At 53.1% G+C, this 21,362-nt stretch overlaps 1 protein-coding gene and 1 long non-coding RNA gene across 8 annotated transcripts in view; one reads left to right on the forward strand and one right to left on the reverse strand.

The window, feature by feature from the left end:
- HPSE2 (heparanase 2 (inactive)) overlaps positions 1–21,362 on the forward strand; it is a gene marked incomplete at its 5' end in the record, with an annotated part of 110,022 nt that overhangs the window by 2,024 nt on the left and 86,636 nt on the right. Inside the window, 3 exons of one of the 6 annotated variants that reach the window (XM_083843459.1) lie at positions 956–1,908; positions 2,602–2,710; positions 10,975–11,132. In XM_083843459.1, the coding sequence (XP_083699585.1) occupies positions 2,673–2,710; positions 10,975–11,132 (196 nt within the window). Of the gene's footprint in view, positions 1–955; positions 2,711–8,478; positions 8,677–9,742; positions 10,003–10,974; positions 11,133–21,362 lie in introns of those variants that run through there. The other 5 variants (XM_083843460.1, XM_083843456.1, XM_083843461.1 and 2 more) reach the window with 5 other exon arrangements.
- LOC310902237 lies at positions 3,268–9,412 on the reverse strand. 2 transcript variants are annotated; one of them, XR_014586574.1, is made up of 2 exons: positions 9,274–9,412; positions 3,268–6,240 (listed from the first exon to the last, which is right to left on the reverse strand). It is a non-coding gene; the product is annotated as an uncharacterized lncRNA (long non-coding RNA). The 2 variants fall into 2 exon arrangements; XR_014586575.1 differs by having other exon boundaries at positions 3,268–6,750; positions 9,274–9,398.

Genomic DNA, 21,362 nt, shown 5'->3' on the forward strand with positions numbered 1-21,362 from the left:
CTGTGTGACATGAGCACGTCAGTGCTGGGGACCTCTCTTGGAGCCACGAGAGGCTTTTGCTGCCATGGACCTGCCCTGAAGCCCCACCATCGGTCCCTCTGCCTTCAGGCAGAGCCAGACAGCCCTGCCTTAGCTGGGCAGGGCCAAGTGAGGGATTTATAGGAGAAGGTGGCTGGTGGGGTGAATCAGTGCTGTCATTTAAAAGCACCGTCTCCTCCTCACACCCATGAAAATGGGCTGCATTGTGCGTCACTATGTCAGCAGACACACAGGCATGAGGAGCTACCAGGGAGACCTGTGTTCCTTGTTGAGTTGGGAGAAACTCTCCCCCTCTGCAGAAGAGGCAGCTAATTTTTTTTTTTTCTTCAAAATTGATTAATTCCCTGGGATTTCTTGGGGGCTCTGTGCTGCTTCACAAGCTCTTGCTGGTTTTCCCTTTCTACCTCCCTAGCTCCAGTGTAGGAGCACTGTCTGGTGCTCTACCTGGGCATGACTTACAGAGGCTAACTCATAACCTCCTTTTCCAGACCTTCCCCCAGGCTGAACTTGTACCACCCGAGGAACACATCTCATAAATTGCCCTGAACAGTACCCAAAGGGACAGGGAGAAGTTCAGTCTGCTCCTGCCTTTCTGTGTGCAAGTGCTGGGAGCAAGCACATGGCTGCTCCATCAGTATCAGGGCCATGTGGGAACCACTGTCTCACACTACCCCATATTTTTGCAACAGCAAGCTGTCACCAGCCCTGAAATGTCCAAAAACCTTATGCTGAGAATATCATAAAGACAATCTGGTTTTGTGCATCCCTGTCAGCGCTTTGTGTCACCGTTTGGAAGCTAGGTACCTGTGTCAGTGGTTACTCATCCTTATTAACCTGAAGATTCCCGAAGGATTTTCCAGTGTAGGAACTGAGGGCTGCGAATTACAGTGTTCTTCTTTTTTTTTTTTTTAGTTAAGTAGGTGCTTGGGAAGCTCTCTTGTCCGTAGTACCCTGGTCGCCGGAGATCCTCAGCCGGCAGGTTGCACACCCGCTGCTCTGGGCGAGCGCACGGAGCCGTGGCACTGCAGGAGGAGGAACCACAAGGTGGCAACCTCTCTCCGTGCTTCTACTGGCAAAATAAACCTGGGAGGAAAAGTCTCGGGCAGTGACTGTAAGACTGCAGAGGCGGTTGGTCACATCTTGTATTTTCCATGTGCGCTGTCAGGTTTTCTCTTCTGTATGTTTCTCCCTTTAGGATGAAGCTCTCAGGCTTGAAGAAGTGGCACTGGAGGCGCCTCTTTGGTAACTTCTCCATCCTTTGCCCCCAAGCGGACAGCAGATGCAACTTGTTAGATCGCTAACTACCAAGGCTGCCTCTGTGTGTGCTGGCAGAGCTACCGTGTGTGTTGGCGAGGCAGTTTCCTCCTTCACTGGAGGCACTGTCTGTAGAAGCTGCTTCTGAGTATTGCTAACCTCACGTTACACTGATGCACAGTATAATTGTGCCAGGATCCTGCTTCATGCAATGAGATGCCTTCGCAAGAGCAAAATAACCCGGGTGCTTGGACCTGGCAGTGACCTGCAGGCTGGGTTTTACGTACGATCTGGAGCAGCCTAGGAGGTGAGGGGACTGCAAAACCTTCGTGGCAAGAGCTCAACTCTGTGCAAGGCTGTGGAGGAGAAAGAATGCTCGGTTTGGGGCGAAGCTGCCCTGGTCCTGTGGTCTCAAGCACACCATCTGTTGCGATGAGCTGCATCTAGCTCAGGACATAGTTGTGTTCCTGCCAGATGTTAGCTTATATGTGCTTCATGTAAAAGTAAACTGGTGCGAAAGCTGTGGTCTGATGTGCTTTCAGTAGGATTTGACCTGCATAAGTGACGACGTGCTAGCCAGCCTCTCACCGAGAGGATGCACTCCAGAAGTTGCAGGTGTGTGGCTGGAGCATGTTCAATGATTCAAGATAGGAAATATCTTCCAAAGCTCAAAATAAGACAAAACAAACTGAGCTTTAGCACATGCTCAATTGATTGAGTCTTTGGCAAAGTATGACATGAATTTCCAAGGCTCTCACTGAGGCCTGTCCTGGCTGCATCCTGCCTCTTGAGTCCTTCAGCGAGCACTGTGTCTGCCCTCATTTTCTTCATATACCGTGGTCTCCTCCTTTTACCTGTTCTCTGTTGTGACATTGCTATTGCTATTCAGTGAGGAATAATAATCTGCTCCCTCCGCGGCTTCTGTGCCGCAGCTCTCAAGGTCCACGGCCCCTGCCTGTGGGGAGACCCCTGATCACAGCTGTCCTTGTCCAGCTCTGACGGTGCAGGTCCAGGAGGAGGAGGAGGGCAGCATGGATATGGGGAGTTTGGTAAAGCCCCTTCAGATCAACTTGACTTTGAGGTCTGAAGTCAGAGTCCCAGAGGCTGCGGGCTGCAATTTGCTTCCTTCCTGGTGGAGGAGAGCCCAGGGGGTCTGGTGTCCGCTGGTCCTCCAGAAAGGGGCGAGGAGCTGCTGGGGGACTGCTGATGGGGATAGAAATGTTAGCAATTCCAAATCGTGATGGGAAACAGAAGGAGTAAAGAAAAGCTGGATTTTTCTTTCTTTCTTATTTTTTTTTTTTCCCCCAGAAAGTGGGAAGAAAACTAGCAAGCACAGAGCTGGCTTCTCACGGAACATGTCTGCAACGTGATTGTCACTAATGCTCTGCAGCCAGCCGAGAGAAGATACTTTACCCAAGTAAGTGAAATAAGCACTGAGATGTGGGATATATGATAACTTCTGAAGCAGAAGGAATAAGACCCCAGGCAAGGGAGCTCCAATTTTTTTCCTCTTTCTGAGGCTGTGGTGTTGAATTAACTCCTTTTCTCTGTGTCCTGGACATGGTTACTAAAGGTTTGCAAAGCTTTAGCCAGCCTTCTGGATGTTGACATGTTAAGCGCTTGGTTTGCGATAACCAATTTTCTCCTGAAATGATACCAAAAGGTCTGCTGTTTTGATTTAAAGTGTTTTCCGAGTATTTTGGTTAATAGTTAAAGACAGTCCACTCCAAGAGAATCTGACTTGGGGAAGCCATGAAATTTAATTCATTTCGGCAACTTAAATATATAATCAGGGACATATGGTAATACTAAATACAGGGGGAAATGTCATTGTTTAAGTCAAATTTCTGCATTCAGTCAAAACCCAATAGTTGTAACATCAAACTGTACTTTCCATTGTACAGGAAATAAAGCATCATTTTTTCAAAGCAAATAGACATGCAATTGCATGCCTATTATATTGCTTATATTGCTTTATTTTTAGCTTTCTCCATGTTGCTGTTACTAAAGGGCTAACAGAAGAGAAACTAGAGAGAGAAGAAATGATACAACACCCAGATCCTGGTAGAAAGGACAAAGGAGATGCCTGAGCAGTGGATACGTGCTCTTTCCCTGCAATTGTTTCTAGCTGAGAAGTTACTGTGCCTGGGCTAGGGACACTGCACCCTCCCTGCAACCTTCCCCCTTGTTTCTGCAGACCTGCCAGCATTGAAACAGTGCTGAGGTGAGGCTGTGTTGCTGCAAGGGCCGTGGAAATACTTCTCGTTTCTCTCTGTCATTGTGCAGCACTTTTTTCCTGCCCCCTTGCTCTTGAGATGGGAGAAGGAACTATGTGGTTGTTGATGGTCAGTGGGAAGGACGGGTTTTGTACCAGAATCACGTGAAGCTGCAGGCAGACCGTGCTCTTGCATGGCTGGAGAATCCCAAAGAGATCCTCCAGATTATGGATTTCAGCCTGACAAGCGATGCGTGCAGACCTTCATCTCTCCAACACCACCTTAAAGAGGAGTAGGTCAGGAACTTAACTGTTGGTTTTAAAATTTGTAAGTTGAAATTATTGCTTTTTCTGCATTTATTTTAGAGCTTTCACTGGAGAATGGAAGCAGAGGGTCAGTCTGAGGTCTGTCCAGCATCAGCCCATCTTCTCATGGCTCCCTTAGCATACCTCAGCACCTGCTGGCCTTCTCTCCTCGTTCTGTGGTGCTCATTTTTGCCCATCTGATCCTCTTCATCTCCTGGGTTCATCCTGGGCATCCACTGCTTCTACACTGCCAGCATTTCACTTTGCTTCTCCTTCTTCTACTTGTGTGTTTTTCAGTCACAACCCATAGTTCTCGGTGGCTCCTTCTCTTGCTCCCTGCCTGTGAGTTGCACACTTTTCTTCCGATTTCCCTTTGCAGACCATCAGTTTGGAGCTTTGATACAGCTGATTTTTCCCATCTCTGTAGTAGAGCAGTATTCAGGTGTCCTGACAGAGCTGCAGACTCTGGTGGCAGAGGTGTCATAATCAGGCAGACACAGAGGACAGAGCTTTACAATTTTATAATTACCTGACAGATTCTGATTGTTTCTGCCTCCCTGACCCCAGCAGTGTCTCTGACTTGAGAGTGTTTTGGCTGCTGTTTCTTCCTCTGAGCTCCTTCTCCTCGTTGGTCTCTGCACACAGCCCCTTCCTCTTTTTTGTAATTGACTTGTTTGCTCCTCCAGCCTTGCACTTCATCCATCTTCCTATTTCCCCTCTCTGATCTACTCCTCATGTCCGCTTCCTTCATTTTTGCTGCTGGAATGTGAAGCATCTCTCCAGAAAAATATAAGGTCTCTGTGAACTTCTACCATCCCCCCCGTATTCCCTCTTCCTTCACCTCTATCATCTCCTCACAGATGGTGGGACAAATACTCGCTTGTGTTCGTTCTCAGGCTTGTTAACTTGGCGTATTCTCCTCTCTTTTTCTTTCACATGAGGATGTGAAATGAGGATAATTCTACCCATTTCTCTGCTCCTTGGGGCTGGGCTCAGTTTGAGGAAAATGTTTATGAGGCTATTGTGATCTTTGGAGCGCTGCAGAGCTACGGGTCTCCTATTGTGTTTGTCCTCTATCTGCTTGGCTGTGACGAATTGCTGCCACATTTGCTTCTACTCAAGATATGAAAGACAAAAGCTAATTCAGACCCAGCCATTGATTAGCACAGGGAAGTTCATGGGTCTAAAGAGCACCTTCTGCCAAAAGGCAGTGTTACACGTAGAGATATTCCCAGTCATTATCCACTTTTTTTTTTTTTTTCCTTTTCTATTTTTTTTCCTGCTTGCTGAAGAGGCACTGGGCAAAAGGGATTTCTGACTGCCGGGCCGGACAGCACCTGGTTTCACCACCTCCAGAGCAGTTCTCACAGCTTTGTGCAGTTCGTGCATCTCAGCTTTCAGGATCCTCGGAACACCTGTTGGGAGTCAGACACTCTGGAAGCTTGCTCGTTCTCTCCGGAGACAGATCTGCAGGGCTGAGGTACCCTGGGCTTGCCAGAGTATTTCTGAGACCATGCATCAAATTAGGCAGATGAAGGAAAAGAATAAAAACAATTTATTCTAGCAGAGTAAGTGGTACCAAGCTGCTCACAGAACTGGGAATAAAGGCATAAAACAAGAAAAAAATACAGAATTTAGCAGCAGCTGCCTAAAATCCAACTTCAGTCCTTTTGGATCTCATGCATCTTTCTGTGGCATCTGTGTGCCCCAGCCAGGGAGAGCCCATGCACTGGTGCCTCCTTTTGTTCCTATCCTTTTTTATTTTTTTATTTTTATAGGGCTCTTACTTAGGTAGCTACCGAGTTACTAATTAACTGTGCTGTGGCTAGGTTTGGAGATACCAGTTTGAGTTCCTTTCACGCTGGCAAAAACGCAAAGATGGCATTGCCAAATGTGCTTTTCCTGCCCAGGCGGTGGGTTTTGATCGATGCCTTGCCTTTCGCAGTTATGGAAGGAGGAAGCTCTCTCAGTAGGCTTGCTTTCCTCGTGCTGTCGCTCAGCTCCCTAGCCAGCCGGTCGTCTTAGCCCAGACAGATGTTTTTGCTTGTTACAGAACTTCACAGGACACCTCCATTAAAGACTAATGCACGGATACTGCATTAAATCAAGCAATTGTCTTCTGCCCGCTCGCTCAGGTTAGACATGATACATCAACACGCTAGAAAATGGTTTCAGCAGTGGAGTTCAGGCTGTGCAGCACCCACCTTTGGGCACTGGTAATTTTAGGAGGTTGCATTCCAGACATTAAGGCTCTTGTGGTGAAAATGATGGACACAGCAGTGCAGAAAGAGCAAAAACCTCAATAAAAAGAATCTGCTGTGCTGTTATGGGGTCTGATGACCACATTCATTGTCCTTGATCTTCTCAGAAATTGTCTGGGGAGAACAAGTAAGTCAGGCCATGGTACAGGGCAGGCATTTAAGAGTCTGAAAAGAAAACATATTTTGGTAAATTATCTATGGATAGCGTTCTTTACTTTCACTAGCTGAATTTTCTCCTTGCTGGCTTCTTTTAGAGCATCCATAACTCAGGTTTACTTGACAGCACTACAGAAACAGACATGGCTGATATCTTGGGAATCAAAGACATGATGATTTTTTTTAAAAAAGGCTGTCTAGCTTGTTTTTATTCTTCCTAGCCTAATGGAGGTTTGTTTGGTACAGCACATCCTCTGATGATAATAACTTTCATCATTTATGAGCAGACGTTTATTTTCTAGTGAGCTAAAAATGTTCCTCCTAAGGAGGTTTTCCTATTTTCTTTTGGGCCAATTTATACAGCCAGAGATCTCAGTTTAGTTTTTCTTCTTATTCTTTTTTTTCTTTTTTATTTTTTTTTCTTTCTGTGTCAGCCCTGAGATCCAAAGAGGTTTCCTTTGCTGAAAGCCTTCAACAACTGATCAGATCATTTACAACAAGCACTTTCTCAGGCAGTAGCTGTAGAAAAGTGAGGGAAAAAATCGCAGTTACTACCTATGATAACAAAGTTAAATGCACGTTGAAGTGTTTGTGAGCTGTGACTGACTGAAAGGGTGCCAGACATTTTGCAAATATACACCAAAAGACAGGCCCCTGCTCTAATCGGCTTATAAATTAGAAGGAAAGTACATTGGCAAGAGCAGAAGAGATGATATGACATGCTTTAAATAGTTTATTGGGAGCTGGAGAATTGTTGTTTATTTGGTGATGTTGGGAAAATATTTAATGTGCTTTGGTTAAACTCTTTATAGAAATGCTTCTCCTCCCCCAGTTTTCTTTCCCAATGACTGTTCTGGAGATTAAAAACAGCAAGTTCAGAGTAGATGGAAAATTGAGAAATGTATTTCCAAATGGCCAAAACCGCGAGTAAATCTTTATAGATAGGGTTGTATTTTTTTTTTTTAATGCTACCCAGGCTTTCTAAAGCAATTACCGTAATCCAAGAAAGGACCGGCGCTTCGAGCCCGAGCCCCTCCGCCGCCAGCCGAGCCGCCCTCCCTCCCTCCCGGGCTACCGGAGGAGCAACCGAGGCGCCTCCCTCGCCGGTAGCCGCCCTGCTGCCGGCTCCCGGAGGGCTCCCGGAGGGCTCCCGGCTGCCCGTGCCTCCGCCGGCCGCAGGTGAGCGGCGTCGGAAGGGCTTCGACGGCGAGCCCCCGGGCGGTGTGCGAGCCGCTGGCAGCCGGGAGGCTTTGTGCGCTCCGCTGCTCCGTGCCGGCGGGGCCGGCCCCGCAGAGAAACCGCTTCCCGGCATCCGGAGCGGGGAGTAACTGCGGGGGACGCTTCGGAGTAAACACGTTTCCCCTCCGAAGCGGTTTGTTTGTAAGGGAAAAGGTTAAGCGGGATAAATTGTTTTCTCTCGTGTCCTTCGCCGCGTACCGCCCTCGCGTTTCGTTTTAAAACAGAGCCGTGCGTAGCAGGAGGCAGGACACGAAATTTCGGCCTGCAACTGCAACGCTTATTTGACCAACAAATGCCACCGGAGCTTTGCTGATGTCTTTTGATAACACCGAAAACCAAAACAAGACAAACAAACAAACCGAAAGATTAAAAACAAGAAAAAGCAAGGCGACGGTTCAGAAACTCGTGTCTCTCCTTGGCGGTGACCCCAAAACCGAGCAACTTCTGCAGGCTCCAGGTCCCGGGTCGGTTAAGTGCTATTGAAAACCGAAGTTGTTTGCAGACGAACACAAATTTCCAAGCTTAAATTGCCTTCTTCCTGTCCCGGGATGCCAGGGCTTTGCACAGCTGAAATTGCACAGCCCTTTCCCCCGGATCCTCTTACTCCTATAGCGCTCGAGTCCCCGCTGCTCCGCGCCTGGCGCCGGGGCACACTTTGCTGCTTTTTGTCACCGTGTGCGCGCCCGGCGGCCTCTCCCGGGCTGTTTTGGAGCCCGGCCGCGTTCACGGGGCCACTCCACGACAAATCCCATTTTGTGCATTTCCCGTTAAGCCCCAGCGGAGCTTTCTGCCGGGGAACGGGGTGCGTGGGGGGGGTGCTTCATCCTTCCCCCCGCTACTACTCAGCGCACGGGCGCACCGTGCCCCCTCCGTGATCGCCCACGGCTTTTTTTTCCCCGGGGCCCGGGACACCGGGAGCAGGCAGCTGTGTGTGTCGGTGCCCTCGTACCGCTCGGCCCCGCCACCTCCGGACCCCCCCGGCGCAGGGATGGCCGCAGGTGGGTGCCGGCTCCCCCGGACCGGGCCCGTGACCAGCAGATGGTGCTGCGGGCTCCCGCTGCGGGCGCCCCGTCCTCGGGGGTGCGGGGCCCCGAAGGCACCGGGAGCTCCGTGCGGCCCGCACCGGGCCCGGCCCCTCTCCGCGGCACCGGGGCCCCGCGAACCGCCGGGGGCCGGGGTGGACCACGCCGGCGGCGGAGGGCCCAGGTAGGGCGCGTTACGCGGCCCGGAGCTCGCCGATTGCCGGTGTGCGGGAGCCCGGGGCTTGCCCGGGAACCGGCAGCCGGCGGGGCAGGATGCCCGCTTCAGACGGGCGCACCCGGAGGTGAGGCATCGCTCCCCGGGCAGCTCGGCAGCCCCCTGCACGGTGCACCCAGCGCCGAAACCTCCGCTGCGCACCGAGCGCGGGCCGTCCCGCCCCGGTACTCGGCGGCGGCTCTCGCCCCGCCGCCCCGGTCCCGCACGGGCTGGCACCGGAGCGGGGAGCACCGGCGGTCCCGTCGAACCGCGCTGCCGTTTCCGCACCGGGAGCGTCTGCGGCGGGTCGGCCACCGGCGGGTCCCGAGGGCGGCCGAGGGCCCGATTCCGCGGGGCCCGGTTCCCCACGGTGTCCGTGTCCCGGTCGATCTGAGCCCGAATCTCCAGCACGAGGGCTCCGGGTTCCCGCCGCGCCCGTCGGGTCCCGCCAAACCGGCAGCGCTCGGCCCCGGTTGCCGCAGCCCCGCACGAGCTCTCCCCGCGGCTGGTGCCTTTAGGGGTGACCGGCTCACCTCAACCCTACCCGGGCCGCCCCCGCTGCCTTACCGCCTGCTTACAAGCCGGAGCCGCGCTGGGCGCCCGCGCTCCGGTCCCGGTGCCGAGCTCCCCGGTGTCTCGGTGCCCCGGCTGCGGCCCGGTTCTGCGCGCTCCGGGAGCTCCCGCGGCGGAAAGCGGCCGCCGGTGCGCGGCGGAGCCGGGGCAAAGCGAAAGCTCGGTGCTGGCGGCGTCTTGGCGGGCCGGCGGGCCCCGAGCCGAGGGGGTTAAACCAGGAGCCTCCCCTTACCTTCAAAAAGTTAAAAATGTCTGGAGCCTGCATCTCTTAAAGGGGCGGTGCTGGCTGCAAGGAGTCTTGGCACCGGCTGCGAGAAAGGCTGGTCAGGGGCGTGAGTTCCCCTCCACCAGCACCAAAACATTGCAAAAAAAGGCAGAGCGCCCCACACTTTAGATAAGGACAATTAGCCACCAGCGAGCCCCTGCAGACAGCGAGTTAATTAGGGGTTTCCTGCTCTCCGGCATGCCCTGTCCCAGCTCCTGCCCCCCCGGGCTCCTAGCCCTGATGGCACCTGGGCTGGCCCTCATGGCCACCTTCTCGCTGCCCTCCCAGGCCGGGGACAGGAGAGCGCTGCCGGTGGAGAAATCTCCAGGTGTGAAGGGAAGAACTCTCATTCTCCTTGATGTCAACACCAAGAGCCCTGTCAGGATAATCAGTGAGAATTTCCTCTCCCTGCAGCTGGACCCCTCCATCATTCATGATGGCTGGCTCGATTTCTTAAGGTAAGGCAGGAGCCCCCCGGCGCCCTCCCCACGCCGCCCGCGGGGCGCCCCGGCGGCCCCAGCCTCCCAGCCCCGCCGGGCTCCGCGCTGCTGGCGGCGCTTGTTGTGACGGAGGGAGCGAGGCCATGGTTTCCATTAAGATGCACATGTTTGCAATGGAGAAAGCATTTCGGAGACTTATCAGTTATGACTGCAAAAATGTCGTGCTCCCCTCGCTCCAACAACCGCCCCTCCGCAAAAAAAAAAAAAAAAAGCACAACATGGGGCCGAGGCAGCGCAGGGGAAAAAAATAATATATAAATAAACAACCAGCAGCAGGAACGGGGCCGCCTGCCGAACCGAGCCGAGCCTTCCCCAGGTCCCGACGGGCGGAGAGCGGGGGTGTCGGCCAGGTCTTCAGAGCCCGGCGCTCCCCGGGACTTCCAGCCCCGCGCGGGGGGCAGAGCCGGGCTGCAGCTGCGCCGAGCTGCCGCGGCCTGGAGGCGCTGGGACGGCCAGAAAGCCCCTTCCCTCCCTGCTGGGTAAGTCGGGGAGGCAGAGCGGGGCTCCGCACGCCCGCTCCGAGGGTCCCGCCGGCCGCCGCCTCCGCCTCGCTGCGCTCCTCCGTGCCCGCGGGACGGTCCGGCACGGCACGGCACGGCTGCGGGGGCGCACCGCTGCCTCCGCCAAGCCGCTGCACTTGTCCGGGGGGTACCGGGAGGGGGGCACAGCCGGGTCCCACCGACCTCCGAGCCGCCACCAGGCGGGGCGGCCCCGCTCCCGCTCCGCACCGTTTTGCCGGCGCAAAGCCCCGCAGCCGGGCGCAGCTGCGGAGGTGCCCGCTCCGCTCCGAGCCGGGCCGGGCCGGGCCGTGCCGGGCGGGGCGGCCGGGCCGTGGTGAGCCCCCGATCCCCGCGGGCAGCGGGCCGGTGCGGGTGCGGGTAGGGCCGGGCAGTCCCGCAGCCCCCTCAGCCCCCTCTCTCCTCTCCCCAGCTCCCGGCGGCTGGTGACCCTGGCGAGGGGCCTGGCCCCCGCCTTCCTGCGCTTCGCGGGCAAGAGGACGGACTTTCTGCAGTTCCACAACGTGAAGAACCCGGCCAAGAGCCGCGGCGGGCCCGGACCCGATTACTACCTCAAGAACTACGAGGACGGTGAGCGGCGCCGCGGGCCGAGCCGAGCCGGGCCGGGCCGGGCCGTGCGCGGGGGGCGGGCGCGGCTCCGGGGGGCTCCGGGGGGCTGCGGGCACCGTGCGGCCCCGCTCCGCCTGCCCGGGCTCCGTGGCACCGGCAGCGCCGTGCGCCCAGGCGGGGCCGTGCCGTGCCGTGCCGTGCCCAGGCGGTGCTGCCCTCCGGGCACCGGGCGGGGGAGCCTCCCCTTTCCCTCCCGTTGCCGGTATATCCGGCGGGGGCCGGTCCCGGGGAACAAAAGGCCCGCAGCGGGGAGCGGGGCTTTCCGTGCCCCCCCCGGCTCCTTTCGCTCCCGCACGGTACCGCAAGCCGCAGGGGGACCGGACGGACCCCGGGTCCCCGCGGGTCGCGCCCCGCTCTGCCTCTGCACCGCCCTGCCCGGAGCCTGCGGTGCTCTCGGGGAGTCCTGCCTTTCCCCGGGGACCCCGGCGTCGTTCCCGTGTTTCTCCGCCCGGGGGTCCCCGCCGCACAACCGGGCTCGGTGGCGGCTGGGCCGCCCGGTCCCCGCCTGCCGCCGCCGCTCGTCGGTGCCCGGTGGGGTCGCCCCCCGTCCAGGCCACCGTGCCACCGCGGCTCTGTCCCAAATTCACTCGCTCCCTGCTTTCCTCTGCTCCCTCCCTGCTCTTGTGCCCTCCTCCCCGGCGGTTCTGCAGCTGCACAAAAGGTTTTTACCTTTTGTGGCCCTTAATTCGCACAAAGAATCTTGGTAGAAAAGTCAGGGCCGAGTCTCCATCCTCAGGCATTTATTTTAAGAAGCAGAATACCATGTCCACGTGCAAGAATTTATTGATTTTTCTCCGTTGCCTTTTTTTTTTTAATGAAAAAACTTTTTTCTTACTCATGACTTAGAAAAATTAGCTGAAGATATTTCCATAAGTAATTTTGAAGGCCAATTAATGCCAGACAGATCCCAGTGGGCAGTTTTGTGGAACAGAGGAAGTTTTGCAGAGATCTAGTCAGCAGCACAGTGCTGAATGGAAAAAGCAGATGCGTTTGCCAGTTTTCTGATGGCTCTCCCTCCCGCTGTTCCCCCTCGTAACGTCTGATCTCGGCGAGGTGAGCGTCCCTCTAGTCCCACACGCAGGCAGGTGGGTAAGTCTGTGTGCTCCTTCTTCTGCTTGGTCTCTGACCCGGAGCAGTCCCGATGCTATAAGTTGTTTTACTTTTCCTTCTCGTAACAAATCTCTGATGAAGGGTTATTCATAAGCTCTGCCTACTGAGATGAGCTTCTGGAGGAATTGCTGACCAACCCTGCTGCAGCCACCTCGGATAGGAGAAATTAAGTGTAGCGCATAAAACCATGGAGGGGATTCATACAAAACATTTGTAGGAATAAATTTTCTTACTTCAGCCCAAAGGTCAATTTTTCAACAACTTGCAGGAGAGAACTTACACTTATTAAATGTCTTCACAACAGCTTTCATGTTAGGGAAGGACTGAAAGCTTTTGTGGTTTTTTTTTTTTTCAGTTTTCCTCGTGGCAATAAAGTTGAAATGTAGCAGTCCTTCAGAATGAAGCTTCTCATAGAAGTTGTAACCACAGGTCTTAACTTTTCATCACTTAAATATGGAACAGAACCATTGCAAATGTGGGTGAGGGAAGGAGGGGACACATGTGGTGTGTATCAAGCATCAGTGTAAATCAGAAAGGTGTGGTAAAAGGGATTTCCTGCCTGGAAGCAAAGCTTTCTTATTTGTTCTTAAGATCTGTGTGCAAACTCCGGGGCTAGAATTGCTAGTAGCTCTCATCTTTTTGTGCTGAGGCTGCACCGAGTGCTTCACTAGAGGGATCCAGTTCTCCAAAATGAAATCCTGATGCCACTGCAGCTCTCTGCCCCACTGTACTGGATCTGAGCAGCCATGTTCTCCTTTCAGAGCGCTGCTCTGGTTTTCGTTCCCTCATCTGTGGCTTGTCTGGGATCTGCTTGGGCTCAGGGCATGCACAAACGTGCAACCCTGCCCTTGCTTCGAAGAACTTGTGAGCTGAGCAGGCAGCACAGAAAAAGATGGCAATCAGTGTCTGAGCATGGGGGAAGCTAGCAAGCGCCCTGCTAGTTCCCTGCCCCCTCCCTGAGTTATCTGGGGTGATTTGGGTTGTTTTCCGTGTGCATGTGCTTTTGTCCGGCCAGCAACTATTTTCTGAAATTTCTTGTCTGATCTTTAGTGGCATGGGTGCGGGAAAGAAGCTATGGGACATGGTTAGTTAAAAAAGACAGCGATTAAAAGAGAAATCTGTGAATGTCTAAGCCTGACATGTCACCTTGGTGATTTTTAGTGGTCTGACAAGTCATAGCTCAGTTGTTTTCTGCTTTGAGTGTTTGTCTCTTTGCACGTTTGTCCTATGGGTGCAGACAGACTCCAGGCTTGTGAACCCAGAGCCTGTTCTCTCTTTGCAGCCCCTATGGATGCTCCTGTGCCCTGTGTTCCCATGTGGCGCGCCCATAACCGGGAGGGAAGTGCACATCTTATATTCCTCTATCTCCTTGCAGCTGCAACTACTCAGTAATGTGCAGGGCTGAGAGGCAGAGGTGAAGGGCATGCACACAAGGCTGCTCTGAGAACTAGCAAGTACCTTCTGTGAGCGGCGTTCATGCTGCACCTCTGCATGCTCACGGGCCACCCAAATGTGCTAGCTGAAGCGTTCAGCCGGGCAGCAGCAACAGGGCTGCTTTGCAGCATCCTTCATGGATGCTCTGCACCGTGACGATGCTTGCTAGAGTTTGAATGAATCTCCAGGCAGGGGTCTTTGCACTGCAAATTCTCCTCTGCTACCCCCCTGCCCTCCAGACCAGGTTCCTCACTGCTGCCTTTGATCATCTTTCAATCCCTGTAGTGCCTCACCTTTCTGATGATCTGAAATTTTCAGAGATTCTCCCAACTCTTTCCCTCCATGTAAAATTACATTTATTTCCCTTTCAAACTGTTAAATTCATGCATACCTCCACCTTTTGAAAATTGCCTTTACCCAGGCCTTCCTTTGGGTTCACCTGCCTTTTTCCTTTTCTCTCCCTCCTATAACTGAAGGGCAGAAATACACCTTGTAATTGTACCTGGTACTAGTGCTTTGGGTTAGGAAGCACCACCTCCCACCCCCAAACACACACAGAGACAAACACCAAGGTGTACCCATTCAGTTCGCAGAACTGGACGCTTGTGCCATTTTTAGTGACTGTATGCAGGAGTAGATACTTTAGGGATCAGTTTAGGTGGTATCTTCTTAGGGTGTCCCTGGAGGCCCCCCGATGCACAGGCAAGGTGCCAGCACAGGTCAGCCTCCTGCCTTGCCTGCTTAGGTCTGCAGCTTTCAGGCAGGCAGATGCCTCTGGAAAATTGCTGGGGCTTTAGCACAAAAGACCCAGGGCTTAGCAGAGTGCTCTGTAGTACCTTACATTCCTGGTTTCATCTCCTCTTCGTGTTCAGCCACCTGAGTGGGGCTGGAACAACTGGGCTCAGGTCCATAACTGATACGGATTCACCAGAGGTAATTTAATAATTCAACAGCTTATTCTACAGCCACGTATTCTTTCCCTGAGAAAGTGTGGGTGAATCCAAGGGTTATAGTGGTTTCTTTTTGCTTGTTTCTGAAGTATACTTCATTTTCCTGCAGTAAAGCGTTCCCTTTAGGCTTTGGGGTCATTCCTTTCTTGCACAAATTCTTCCTGGAAGCACGGACCTGAAAGCATTGCAAAACACCAGGTGTGTATGGCATCCTTCCTTTGTAACCCTGAGCAGCCTCACCCCACCCCAGACCCGTCATGTTTGGGCAGTTAGGGTAACAAAGCGGTGAGTGATCTGCGGCGGCAGCTTGCAGTGCCCACAAAGAGTGCGTGTGGCAACTCGTTTCGGCGCTGCATATAAAGCTGGCACAGAAATGCCATCACCTGGTGGCAGATTTGTTCGTACCTGACAGAGGAACTTGTAAAAGCAGTTGCCTATGAGAAATGGATTGGGTGCACTGTAGGGCATGTGGTCCCTGTTGATGGCAGCACATCTGTATGTATCCCCTGAACTTTGTGGAATATTACAAGGTCACCTACATTTTCTGTTACATTAAATCCCCGTGTACAGTGCGCACTTGGCGGCTGCCATCCCGTGCAGCCCATGCTTTGCACGGTCAGTCCCCGAGTCCAACCTTTTTATAATATGGCATTGGTCTGCCTGAAGTCTGCTCGCAACGGAAAACCAGTTTATTGTATACCAAGCTCTGGTACCAGGAGTTGGGGCTGTACTGGGGACTTTTTGACACTTGTTGGTCAAGAGGTGCAACGTGTTTGGCCTGAGAGACTTGTGTCTCCCTTAAATGCAGCTTCTCTGTGTGTGCCCTACTGAATTTGTTTTTCCTCACCAGCTGTGCTGAGAATTGTGCTTTGTTAGCTGGAGGTGCTTCTCTCCTGCCACAGGCACACGTCTGATCCCTGGGCAGGTGGTTTGGAGAGCTGGTGTCTCTTCTGTTGGTTCAGCAAGGGGTGCTACAGGTGCCACCCTAATCCTAGAGCCTGTTCTGGAAGGTCCCCGCTGGTGCTACAGCATGAGCCTGGTGGGCTGAGGTGGAGCCTCCTGTCCTCAACTGCCTCTTACCTTGAAGCCACAGAGACCAGTTTCGGACAACCTGTGGTAGTATAAACTTTACTTAGAGTTTCCCCTTCTGCGTATGTGCTGTAAAGGAAAACTTGAGGGAAGAAGAGAAGTTTCTTGTAGCGGAGGTTCTTCAAGATGTGTTGGCCCAAGTGCGTGGCCTCTGGGACTTCTCTGTCCTTTCACAGCCTACTGGGGGTCTGTGGTTGAGAAGAGACCAGAGGACATTCACCGCGCACTGACAGCGTGGCCCTGTGTGGGTTGAGGAAGGGAGAGGGGAAAGGGAGCACATATACATGCTGTAGGTAGTGCATAGGGAAAGTTTCGGAGCTGAAGTGCATATGGACAACACATTTCAAAAATACTCTCTTAATTGCTGGTAAGTTACTTCCTTCTATTTTATTTCCTTTTTTGGAGAGGATACAGGGCATCTGGAAAAATGGCCAATTACCACAAAAACCTGGGAAAAGACATGTTCCTTATGCCTTCTGTACTAGTCAGGAGATTTTGCCATATAGTGTGGGAAACCTTGTATTGTGCTGTGTAACCCTGGCTACTGGGTTTTGTGGGCATCCTTTCATCTGGGATCCACTCCTTCAGACACCTTTCTATATCTGGCACTGCACCTGAACTTGGAGGTTTGTTCAGCGGGGGGATTCCACCTTCCCCCCGTGCCAAGTCCGTATTTCACAGGCTGCTTCTAGGATGCTGTGCTTTTAGACTATGTGTGAAAGTCTTAGGTATTGTGTTGAAAGGAAGGCAGTAAACTGCTAAATGACCCAAGGATTCCTTTATATTCTTTCAACATAAAATTGGCATCTTCTGCCTCCTGCACTTGGGCTTGTTAAAGATAATCCTTTTGCCAAGTGGCACTTCCCTTCACCTGGAACCCAAGTTCTCAGGGTGAGAACATGGGAATGACTGGTCACAGATGCGGAGGTGTGTGCCAGCACGCTGCTGCTCCTACCTGCCTGCCCCTTCTGGCACGCTCCTGCCGTCTGCTGGATCTGGAGCCTGAATTTATGTGGAGAGTCAGTTCGGGCCAGAAATGAAAGGCGGAGAGGTGATTGCATGCCAGCTAGTGCAGCTGCCTTAACCAAGTAGTGTGGCCACAAGTGCTAAGAAAGGAAAGTGTGCAGTGAAAGGTAGGACTGTGGCAGCATCAGTCTTGGTAAGATTAAATTTGACAAAACTCCCCTGAATCTGGTGAAGGTCATCTCTAGGGTGTCTGCCACCAAAAGTGTTGGTCCCCAGTGCCTTCCTTTTGCTCTGTGCTGCGTCCTGCTGCTGCTCGCCTTGCATTGGCTCTGGCACTTTTCTGATCATCTGCCAAACCAGCAGAAAACTAATTCAGGAAAATAAGGCACCTGGGTTTTTTTTGTTTCTGTGAATTTAGTGAGCAGGATAATGAGGGTCACCAGGGGGTATGAGGACGCCAGAGCAGTGAGGGTTATTGTCTTGTGGCTGGGATTGCTGCTTTGGCTCCACCAGCTCATAAAACTGCTCTGAGTGCAGCAGGTGTATCTGAAGGAGCTGAATCATCCTTTTGTCCCCGTAAAAATAAACAAACAAACGAGCTGTCCGTTACTCAAGGAACCACCTTCTGTTTCTGATCTCCCAGAGCACCTGTTTGTCTGCCTGTGTCCCTCGACAGCTTAGGCATCTGTCCTCTCAGAGCTCACAGAGGAAACAGTTGCTTTTTCACCCTCCAAGTGTTTAAAACACAGCTCCTCTGGGAGGCTTGCAACAGCTCAGATGTTGCGAGCACTCTGTCCCAAAGACCAGCAGATCCTCTGATGGCCTTTGGTGCTCTGGGATTTGCCAGGCCACTTGCAGAAAGCTCCACATCTCAGTGGGAGCTCTGCGGCAGCCTCCTGCCTGCTGGGTCCCAGGGGCTGCGAGCACAGGGAGAGCACTACAACCTGCTCTGCGTGGCGGGGGCTTCTGTGGAAGGAGCCCCCGTGCTCAGCCGTTTCCTGGGAAATAAAAAACGGCCACAGAAATCACCTTACATGAGGTAAGGGAGATACCTCTGTGCAGGAGATGCTTCCGAAGACTGGCTGTTTATTTCCGTTTTTCTTGTAAAATTTCAAACTGTTTTGCAAGAATCGTGCATGAAAATTGCTTTATAACTGCAGGAAATGGCGCAATCAAACAATGAGATCCTGATTAGTTAGCCATTTGCTGCTATATGGGTGAGACAAAAGATTCCTGTGGTTATATGTTTCATTGTTTCTAATAAGCATCCTAAATTCTCTAAAAAACATTACTTTTTTTTTTTTTTTAAGTTCTGCATTTCTTTCTGTGCTACATCTTCTCATGAATTAGAAATAATTCATGCAAAATAACATGCACGGGGGAAATGCGTGTGACTTCCTATACAACTGGGTTCTAAATTGGCTGTTGCCATTCATGGAAAATGTTTTGAATTTATTATGGATTGTTCTCTGAATGCACTTAAGGAAGTATAAAGCGAATCACTGTTAGGAAGCATTAGGAAAGAAACCCACTGAGAGCATTCTTAGGCTATAAGCACACTGTGCTATAGTGGGACCACACGAACCCGTGCAAAGAATACATCTGTGTAGGATAAGGTGATGGAGGCAGTCAAAATCACAGCTTTCAGACACAGATATCAGTGTATTTTCAGCTTGGGAAAAATGACTGATGATATGATAAATGTTATGAACTCAGAGGCATGCAGAGAAGACAATTTGGGAATAATTATTTCCTTGCTTTCATTACACAAGAAATAGGGAGCATCCAGCGGAATTATTACATATAAAACAAACAAATATGATTTTTTATATAGTGCGAAATAACTTGTGGAACTCATTGTCAGGGAATTTTCCCATCTAAAAGAAAGGAATGAGACAAATCTGTCAGAGGATTGCCTATTGAAGACAGACACGATGAGGATGCAGCTTCTGGCTTGAGAAATCTTTAGGCTTTCTACATCAAAGCTGTGCTCCTCATTTCGCAGACAGTGGGCTCTTTATGACAACTCCGGGAGACAAATCCGAGTTTTAAAGCATTTTTAAAGGCGTTCATTGAAAAAGTAGGTATTCTCTAAGCCCGGCAACCCGAAACGGATTCGGGTTTTGCCCGGTGCCTGCTGGATTTCTGCCATGAGACATCTCCTCCCGGCTCGCCCGTCCGTGGGGGGCTGCCCGGGAGCCTCAGCGGGTTCACGGCAGCCCCGGGGGCAGGCGGCTCGCTCGGGGGGGCCGCCAGGAGCTCGGCCGGTCCCGGGGGCTCCGGGCGGGGCAGGGGGAAGCTCTCGCAGGGACCGGCCGGGGGGCGATGCTGCAGCCCGGGGGGCGATGCTACGGGCGGCTCCGGGCAGCCGCAGCTCACCTGGCCGCCACACGGGTGTGCTCCCGGCATACCGCATGGAGGCTCCCGGGCCCGGCACCGCGCCGCCGCCGCCGCCGCCGCCGCCGGAGCGGGGACCCGCCGGAGCGGGGCTGGCCCGCAGCGCCCCGTCGGGGCTGCGCCGCGGGGACCCGCCCGGGAGAGCCGCGCCGAGCCGTGCCGTGCTGAGCTGGCCAGGGTACTGACCCGGCCCGGCACGGCCCGGCACGGCCCGGCCCGGCCGCTCCCTCTCGAGGCGGAGCTGCCGGCTTTGGAAACCATTTGGCGTCCTCTGGGGCTCCCACATCTGGAGTTCTTCTCTCTCACTTCTGGCAAGAGACGCTTGGTTTCTTGTTGTGCTGGGTATTTTTCTTCTTCTTTTTTTTTTTTTCTCTTTTTTTCTTTCTTAATTTTATTTCGACTTTTGGTGTTTGTTTTTATTGCTGCTCTACGTTCCGGAAGGCAGTGTCCTGTTCGGGGACTGCCCTGCCCAGCACCTCCTTCCCCTTCCCCTTCCCCTTCCCCTTCCCCTTCCCCTTCCCCTTCCCCTTCCCCTTCCCCTTCCCCTTCCCCTTCCCCTTCCCCTTCCCCTTCCCCTTCCCCTTCCCCTTCCCCTTCTCCTCACATCTCTCACCTTTCTCTCCCTTACTTTCAGACCTGATGGCCGTGGGCTCTTTTCCCTGGGTTGCTCTTGCTGAGGTTTCCCCTGAGCTTCCACAGCATCTGCACCCTGCCAGCCCTCTTCCCTCAATGCCGCTGGTCTGTGACTGGGCATCGAGTTCTTTGGGGAGCCCCATATCCCAGGCATCCACCCAGTGTTTAATCTGCAGCTATAATGAGTGTGGGCTCCACCTCCAGCTGTAGGTCTTGGGCAAATCTCTTGGACCCTTGTGTCTGAGAGGCAGGGACCCTGCATGCCTTGCTTCTGCTTCCTGCATTTCTGCAGTGGCAGCTTTCTGGGAACCCCATGAAGCTGACCTCCAGAAAAGTGTCCTCACTTTCCATGCCCTTCACACCTTCCCCCTCACCACCTCAGACCTCAGCTTCTGTAAAATGACCGGGGATCTGTCTGAATGGGGTTTGGCTTCCTTGTGCTAATCCCTATTACTCCATCATCTAAGGACAGGCCCCCAAACACTGCTCCTGCCCCTCATTTCTGGAGACAGTGCACACAGCGTGTGGTTGCTGTGACCCGTAGTCCCCAAAGACAGGGGTGGGGGTGTCACACAGGACCGCTGCCATGTCCCCTTGCACTCTCCAAGGTGCTGCCCTGGCCCCTGACTGCAAGGACAGGGCCCCTGGTCCCAGGCCACTGCTTCCTCCTTTTGGGTCCATGTGGACTGTGGTTTGGGTTTTAGGAGCAGCAAAAGCAGGCCCGAGCAGGAGGGGTGTGCTCTTTGAATGTGGCTATGCCACTGCTGGGGGACAAAGAGCTCACCGTGGCACCCTGCAGATCTCTCCTTCTTCACAGTTACTGTGATCCTTGAAGCTTTTTGTCCCACCGGAGGAGAGCCTGTTCTGTCTTTACACCAAACCCATCAAAACTCTTCTGGGGCCTTTGCAAACCTCACAGAAATGGCTTGTCCCCTCCAAATCCCATTGCTGGGTCTCCCGCCCTTCAGTTCCTCATCATGTAACAGCAAAAAAGTCAGCAGGCTGGACAGGCTCTTATGGGCCCTGAGCAACCCCAGTGGCAGGCCTGGAGTCCTGCACCTGCCTGGTATGGAGGTGAGCTGAGTGTCTGTCCCGACCCACAAGGCATGACCTGAAGAAGTTCCTTCCTGTTTTGGTCCAAACCAGACAATGTGGCCTCCAGCCCTGCCCATCACCCTCGGAGGGGGTTCTCTGTCAGCCCAAGACAGGGTTTGGAACCTAGGTTTGCACAGCCTCAGGCTTGACACCTTGAAAGACAGAAACACGGCTATTGGAAACAGCTTTGGTGTTTTTTGATGTGCATAATGATAATGGAGCTGGAGAGCGCATGTGGAGCAAGAAATGGCTCTCTTCTGATGATAAGCTCCTTCAGAAACTTCTAGCTAGATGGGAATTAAACCAAGGAAAGGGCAACCTTGTGACGCAAAGGGTGACCTCATGCAATGCGATGGAAGGACTCCAGCTTCCATCATTCCTTATCACTGCTGGCTGCCTAAGGTTTTGTAAGAATTCGGTACAACATATGGTGCCTGTGGATCTGAGCATGTTACAGAGTTCCTTCAGCTCAGAAAATGGTCCCAAAAGGACTGGTTTGTGCCCCTGCCCTGTTTAG

This window comes from Anser anser (genome assembly GCF_964211835.1).
Source record: "Anser anser genome assembly, chromosome: 7".
NCBI lineage: Eukaryota > Metazoa > Chordata > Aves > Anseriformes > Anatidae > Anser > Anser anser.